The sequence below is a fragment of the Alexandromys fortis genome, unplaced genomic scaffold (genome assembly GCF_014885135.2).
Source record: "Alexandromys fortis isolate MF-2015 unplaced genomic scaffold, M_Fortis_MF-2015_v1.1 scaffold_234, whole genome shotgun sequence".
In the NCBI taxonomy this organism is placed as follows: Eukaryota; Metazoa; Chordata; class Mammalia; order Rodentia; family Cricetidae; genus Alexandromys; species Alexandromys fortis.
The window spans coordinates 333,126-341,061 of NW_026068113.1; the positions used below are offsets into that span (position 1 = coordinate 333,126).

The window sequence follows — 7,936 nt, forward strand, 5'->3', positions numbered from 1 at the left end:
CCACGTGAAGCGTCACGCCCCGCGCTGCTGCAGGGCAGGCGCCGTCGCCGCGGTTGTGTAACGCTGCAGCCGGAGGGGAGGCGACCCGGACGCCTCTGCTCCGGAGGGGGCAGAGGAGGGAGGGAACGCCGGGCACTGTGCCCGGTATCTTTCTGTGCTTGACTAGCCAGGGTGGGTGGGGGCAGTGAGGCACCCTGAAAGGCGGGAGGAGATGGGTGCGCGCCAGTCGGGTGCCGGGCCACCCGCAGGCTGCGCCCCGGAGCCGAGCTCCCGGGAGAGTGAGGGGCCGGCGCAGCTCACACGGTCCACGGTCAGGTGCGCGCGGCGTGCTCGGCGGCGGCCTCGGCTGCCCTAGCTCCTGGCCGCCTGCCTGCTTCCCATGGGGTGACATCCGCCCCGCCCTCGGTCCCTCCCCAAGGCGGGCAATTCCTGGACACTGGGCTGAGCGCTGGGGGGCTGGGAAGCGGGGACGGAAAGAAACCCCAGCCTCTGGGGAAGGCCAAGAGGGGGACGACGACTCCCTCCGCTGCACACCGGTTCCTAGGAGCGGGCCAGGCGGGGGAGGAGGAAGAGGGCTGGGCTGGAGCGACCGAGGGGATATTCCTCTCCCGGCTTGAGTCAGACGCGGGCGGATCCGTCCTCCCCCGTTCCCTCCCAGGAGACGGGAACTTACTTCATTTCCCTGGGGCAGGTTCGCCCACGTTACCCCCCCCCCCCGGTTCCTTCCAGCTTCCGTGCCCCTCACCCAGCTGGGCAGGACTCGGGCTGCGCTGCCACCCCCTCTTTCGGGGAAAGGAGGCCGCAGCCGCAGACACCTGGGGCCCGGGGAGGGGGGGCACTTTGCAGCCGCCTGAGCGTTGTCCAACACGTGAGACTCATGTGATGAAGCCGGGGGAGGGCGGGCAGGTCGCTCCTTCCCTCCCCGGCAGCGGCCAGACGTGCTTGGAGTCACAGGGTAGAACACGTAGCTTCTACCCACCCACTCGCTCCCATTTAACCCAGCCCGCAGCCTCTCCTTACTCCTCGGCTCGTCCCCTCCAACAACCCCCCCTCCCGCTCCGCCCTAAGCAACCCCCTTCCCTCCCGCCTCCCCGCCCGCCCCACTTCTCATTCACTTGGCTCGCACGGCGCAGACAGCGCAGCGAGCACACACCGCCAGTCTGTGCGCAGAGCGGGAGCCAGAAGCCGCGGGGACACCCAGCCATGCACGCCCCCAACTAAGCGGTGCCTCAAAGCCCCGACTCCTGCCAGTCCAGCGCGTTGCAAGGAAGCTCAGGCTAGCTCAGAGGAACATACCCCTTGAGACCCTCGGGTCCTCGCTTCCAGGGCAGTCCTTCCTCAGACGCTCTGCTAAGTGCAGACAGAAGCGCGCAGTGGCCCCGGCTCGCCGCGTCATGGAGCGGATCCCCAGCGCGCAACCACCTCCAACCTGCCTGCCCAAAGCGCCAGGACTGGAGCATGGAGACCTGTCAGGGTAAGTGTGCAGTGTGACCCCTTCAGGTCTCCGCTCCTAGCCTTGTGTTCTGCTCCGCTATCAACTTGGGGCACCTCTGGGAACATAGGGGGATTCTTGCATCAATAGGGAGCCTGCAGCCAGTGCGCACTCGGGAGTCACGGCTCTTTCTGGCCCTTCTCCCAACAGGATGGATTTTGCCCACATGTACCAAGTGTACAAGTCCAGGCGGGGGATAAAACGGAACGAGGACAGCAAGGTAGGTGCATCCCTGGGGACCCCCTTCCATAACCCCTCAAGTGCGCAGTTTCCAAGAAAAGTTTGCTTGTTTGGAGGTTTACTGGGGGATTCAAGATGTGGTGAGCTCATTGTCACAACTGAGTGACTTGAGAAAGACGGGGCAGAGAAGGTGATTCTGGGTGCGTCTCTGCGCCCTTGCAGGATTTATTTTCCTACTGCCGGGCGGGGAGGAAGGGAGACTTTATGTTCCTTTCCCCAAGCACCCATCTCTTCCATGTACTCCTTGCAGGAAACTTACAAATTGCCGCATCGGCTGATTGAGAAAAAGAGACGTGACCGGATTAACGAGTGCATTGCCCAGCTGAAGGATCTCCTACCCGAACACCTCAAACTTACAGTAAGTGAGAAGCTGGCTGCGCTCCAACCCAGCTCTTCTGCCCAGAGGGCGGATGGGGGTCACTCGCCGCCTGCAGGCGTCACGTGGAACTGCAGGCTAGACGGGCGGATCAAAGCTCCGGGTAGCTCTGGGTTGGAGGGAACCCATCACCAGTCCCAGGACCTCCAGACAGAGGCAGAACCAGGAACCCCTTTTGGTGATTTTTTTCACCGCCTTGTAGTTTGCCTGACTTAAAGGAGCAAACTACACACACACACACACACACAATTAGGCTCTTTCCCTTTTCCATCTTCCTTCCCTAAGATGGCATACTTTTTAATGTGTGCTTTTTCTTCCCATCACACCCTTAAGTGGTAGCCAAAAGCTTTCTAGCTTTTCCTTAGGGAAAAAGGATTTGGAAAGGAAGACGAAGAGTGTGCCTTAGCTGGACATTCTGAAAGGGTGTCCGGGAAACACACACACACACACACAGAGGGAAAGCCTCCGGGTTGCCAGACACAGTAGACGTCCCTCCCTGGGTTGACACCACAGCAGAGAAATGTTATCTCCGGAGTCCCCGGAGTTAAGGTCAGGCCAGCTGCTGGGGAAATCTATCTGTCAGCTCACTCCTGAGACTGTAACAGCTACCAAAATGCCCCCACAGACAGATGACACGTGTTTAGTTTTTTGAATCCTTTGATCGTCTATATGTATATGTTCAAACATCTGCAACCTTGAAATGCAGTGAGGCAGGAAAGGCTCTTCCTGTCTCTGTTGTTGTTTACACCCGGTTCTCATCTGCGGGGACTTCTCTGACCTCAGGGGTGACAGGAGTTCTTTGTTCCCCCCGCAGACTTTGGGTCACTTGGAGAAAGCGGTGGTTCTGGAGCTTACGCTGAAGCATGTGAAAGCACTGACCAATCTAATTGATCAGCAGCAGCAAAAAATCATTGCCCTTCAGAGCGGATTGCAAGCTGGTAAGTGCTGGGGTCTGATTAGCATCTTCTCCCAAGAGGGCAGCACACAGAGCCCTGGACTCACTGTGGCTTCTGACCCGCCTGCCACTGTTCACTTTTGCACATTCATCGGAGGAGTTGCTTTTTTTATTCTTTCCTAAAAGTCATACTTTCCATTCGGAATGCCACTATGTGCCACCTGGAATGAATACGTATTAGTTCAGTGATGAAACGCTTCTGTGACCATTTTGGCCTGAGAGTGTCTGGATTCTGGGAGACTTTCCCATTCCCCTTAAAATGCCAAGGCACCTCAGATTTGTGTTGTGGGTGTTTTACAGTTGGTCTTCTGAGCCCCCGATGATAGGTGAACAGAACACAGGTCTGCCCCCAGCATTTTCCCGTTTCTTTGTTTCCTTGCCTTTGGATGTGGGGTATAGTCTTGACAGGATGACAGCAGGCTTTTTTCCCCTGCATTTCATTGTGGTTTCCTGAATAGCCACTAGGTATCTTGGCAAACTGCACAATCTAACAAAACCACTGGTTTCATCATTTATTTCTACGGAATTTCAGAGACTCAGTGACACTGTCTTCTCTTTCCTCCAGATCATACAGGTCAGGCCAGGGGGAATCCTTACACATACCCCTCAGGCGTTCTCTGTCCTGGCCAAGGCCAATATGAGAATCACAAAAACCAAGCTAGCATGTCTGCCAGCTTTCTTTCTAAATATAGAAAGTTGATCAGAACTGATCTCTAGGGGAGTCATGGATACAGTATGTGGAAAAGACTTACAAATAAAGAGTTTCCCAGTTAAAATTCACAGGGGAAATGCAACTATTTGTTCAATAGGTTAGGTTTCTGTGTATACAGAAGTTGTTAGTTTTAGTTTTGTGGGTTTTATTTTTTACTGTTGTAGTCGCTCTGGTTTGTTCTTGTTTTGAGACAAGGTCTCAATCTGTAGTCCTGGCTTTCCTAAAACTCAGGAGCAATCCTCCAGCTTCAACCTCCCACGTGGTGGGATTCCGGGCATGAGCTACAGCTTTTACGGCACAGCGATGCACGCCTCTAGTCCTAGCACTTGAGAGGCAGATAGAGCCCTGTAAGTTCAAGACCAACCTGTTTTGCATAGTCAATTCCCAAGCCATCTAAGACAAAATAGGGAAACCCTGTCTTTACAAGGGGGAGATGTTTCTTTAGGTGGTATTGTTTCTGTATTGTGTATGACTGCTAGCCGCCTTCTTTCTTGAGACTAGTTGACTGGAGATGGGTGTGGTAGCTCAGCCTTATAGTCCTGGCACTCTTGAAAGTTAAGATAGGCTCAATGTGAATTCAAGACCAGCCTGGGTTGCAGAGTAAACCCAACATCAATCTAGGCTAGAACGAGGCTGCCTTGGAAGAAAAAAAAGTATGATTGTTGAACTTATAAATACACTAGCATGTTCACTGTTTTGTGTCACAAGGAAAACTACAGATACTAACCTACAAGTCAACAAGAGTAGAAATAACTCGGTCTATTTCTCTGTGATGCTATAAAGGCATTAAAAATCCTGTTTGGGGACAGGGGAATGTATGGAGCCTCTTGACACCCTATTGTGCTTAGTATCAAAGCCCAAGCATATAAGAAAAAAAAAACTGTCTCTAAGTGGTAGGGATGTGTGGATTTCATGTTTTATACTTGTCAGCATAATTCTATAGACATTACTTTTGGAGTTGGAAATAAATTGATTGACAGTTTTTGTTTTGTTTTGTTTTTTCAAACCTTCTAAAAGCCTTCTTTCTGGGTCTTTTTTTTCCAGGCGAGCTGTCGGGAAGAAATATCGAAGCAGGACAAGAAATGTTCTGCTCAGGTTTCCAGACGTGTGCCCGGGAGGTGCTTCAGTACCTGGCCAAGCACGAGAACACTCGGGACCTGAAGTCTTCGCAGCTTGTCACTCATCTCCACCGCGTGGTTGCTGAGCTGCTGCAGGGTGGTACTTCCAGGAAGCCATCGGACTCGGCTCCCAAAGCCATGGACTTCAAAGAGAAACCCAGCTTCCTGGCCAAGGGATCGGAAGGGCCTGGGAAAAACTGTGTGCCAGTCATCCAGCGGACTTTTGCCCCCTCGAGCGGGGAGCAGAGCGGCAGTGACACGGACACAGACAGTGGCTACGGAGGGGAACTGGAGAAGGGTGACTTGCGCAGTGACCAGTCATACTTCAAAAGCGATCACAGTCGCAGGTTCGCCGTGGGAGACCGAGTGAGCACGATTAAACAAGAATCTGAAGAGCCCCCCACCAAAAAGAGCCGAATGCAGCTCTCAGATGAGGAAGGCCACTTCGCTGGCAGTGACCTGATGGGTTCCCCATTTCTGGGCCCGCACCCACATCAGCCTCCCTTTTGCCTGCCCTTCTATCTCATCCCACCGTCGGCAACTGCCTACCTGCCTATGCTGGAGAAATGCTGGTACCCCACCTCTGTGCCGGTCTTATACCCAGGCCTCAACACCTCTGCAGCAGCCCTCTCCAGCTTCATGAACCCAGACAAGATCCCGACTCCCTTGCTCCTGCCCCAGAGACTCCCTTCTCCCTTGGCACATTCGTCCCTCGACTCTTCAGCCTTGCTCCAGGCTCTGAAGCAGATCCCCCCTTTAAACTTAGAAACCAAAGACTGAACTCTTGAAAGAGATCTCCTGCTGCTTTTGCTTTCCTTCCCCCCTAATTCCAAAACCACAAAGGTCGGCCCACCGTGCAGACCCACATAAAAGATTCGGAATATGAATGTGTGCACGCGCGCGTGCGTGCATGCGTGTGTGTGTGTGTGTGTGTGTGTGTGTGTGTGTGTGTGTGTGTGTGTAGGACATTAAGTTCCTTCTGACACGGGGAAGACATGAAAGGGATGACCTAACATCGGATGACAGGACTGTAGCAGTCAGTTCTCTGGGCTTTTCCCTACCCATAGAAGAGCCCCCTTTGATACAAATCAGTTGGATTTTCATAAGCTTCAAAAGCTCCATCTGTGTGAGTCACTCCAGTTTGGGAGCTGGGTCTGTCTGTGGCTTTGAGAAAAGGTAGTTTCAAACGAGGACTTTCCAGAGCTCAGCTTCCAGCCAGCTGTTAGGACCCCACCCTTCTCTCTTTATTGTCGAGGTGACTCAGAGCCGACTGACAGTGGTCAGACGGAGCTCTCTGCTAAGGTGGTGAGGTAGGCGACGCTGGCATGTCACGGTAGTGGTTTGGGCAAATTTCTGCAGGTCTCCTCCCCCACCCCTGCCTCCAATGAATAAAGACAATGAATGCAGTTCCCTAACTCAGGCTTTTGTGGTGATTAGCTTACTACGGAACTGAAAATGGCCCCCTTTGTACAAGCTGGGCTGCTAGGGAACCAAGGTGGACCAGACCGGTCCCAGACCTGTGGCACCTGTTTTCTAGGTCTCTCTTCTACCTTGAGCCGTCCAGGAAACCAAAGGAGGGTCTCAGAGATGGTAGATGCCCTGAGTGTCCCAAAGTGTACAAAGCTAAGTCACCAATTGCTACACTTATTCCTCAGCTAGACTCGGATCTCAAGTCCTTCCTCAAGCTTCGAACCAAGCTGAGCTTCTCCAAGGCAGAGCTTTGGCATCCCAAGATCCTTTCTGTAGGCTAATTCCTCTTGCCCGGCAGCATATGGAGTGGCCCTATTGCTAAAAAGGATTCTGTCTCCTTTAAGGAAGTTTTATTTTTGATCCAGAGTCCTTGTTTTCTTGACTTGCTCAGCCAGCCCTGCACCAGCTTCTCGAAATGCACTATGCTTGTGTTTTAACTTCTTTTCCCATTTTTATTTGGGCATAAAAAAAATCGTTGCCTTTATTTGTAAAGCTGTTATAAATATATATTATATAAATATATGACAAAGGAAAATGTTTCAGAGGTCTATTTGTATAATTACTTGATCTACACAGTGAGAAAAATGAATGTATTCCCGTTTTTGAAGAGAAGAATAATTCTTTTTCTCTAGAGAGAGGAGAGGTTACAGTGTTTATATTTTGGAACCTTCCTGAAGGTGTGAAACTGTAAATATTTTTATCTAAGTAAATGTTAAGTAGTTGTTTTAAAAATAATTAATAAAATAATCTTTTTCCTGTGGAAGAGAAATGGTCTCCTTGGTTTTAAAGATACCCTAGTGTCATGGTTCTTCCTTCATCCCCTTGCTTGAAGACAGTGCCTACTTAGTCTCGGCATAATTGCTTTTCATGTGCCTGGCATTATGAATAAGCCAAGTTCATGTAGTTGGTAAATGCTGGATTATTTTTGTTTTATTTATTTATTCATTCATTTTGAGGCAGGGACACATGTAATAGCCCATGCTGGCATTAAATTTGATTTGTAGCCACGGCTGACGTTGAACGGATCTCCTGTTTCCACCTTCTGAAGGCTGAGATCACAGTCAGGCTTCCTGGAGCAGTAGAGGCATGCCTCTGGCCCCTAACCCTGGTTTTATGTAGTGCTGGGGATTGACTCAGGGCCTCACACGTCTTAGGCAAGCACTCTGCCAATGAGCCACATCCTCAGTCTTTATTATTTTTTCATGAACTCTTGCCAGGGATCTGCACTCATTCTATCCCTGTTTCCAGAGGTAAGCAACAATCACTTACCCCACACAGCTTTGGAACTTGATGAGAAAATCCAGGGTACGAGCTCATGGGCTAGAGTGTCTGGGGAGGCTGCCATAGGGCTGTGCACATTGAGGAAAGATTTAATGGATTATTAAGCAATAATAATTGGTTGGAGATAGTGCGTCTTTCTTAAGGCAGGCTAACACTTTGAAATCTAGAAAGTTCTAATGGATTCCCCATACAGTGCTGCTGAAAGCAACAGTCCATAATTATTTTCTACGGTCTTCCAACTTCTTCTCTGGGTGTGTGCAGGAATGAGTATCGGTGCTCTTATTTAAAAATA

At 51.2% G+C, this 7,936-nt stretch overlaps 1 protein-coding gene across 1 annotated transcript; it reads left to right on the forward strand.

Annotated features, from left to right (window-relative positions):
- The first annotated feature begins 1,061 nt into the window (after positions 1-1,061).
- On the forward strand, positions 1,062-7,126 carry Bhlhe40 (basic helix-loop-helix family member e40). Its single transcript, XM_050124737.1, has 5 exons — positions 1,062-1,474; positions 1,643-1,712; positions 1,983-2,090; positions 2,923-3,046; positions 4,820-7,126. Exons 1-5 carry the CDS (start codon positions 1,395-1,397, stop codon positions 5,671-5,673), a joined length of 1,236 nt encoding a protein of 411 aa, XP_049980694.1. The 5' UTR covers positions 1,062-1,394; the 3' UTR covers positions 5,674-7,126.
- The last annotated feature ends 810 nt before the right edge of the window (positions 7,127-7,936 follow it).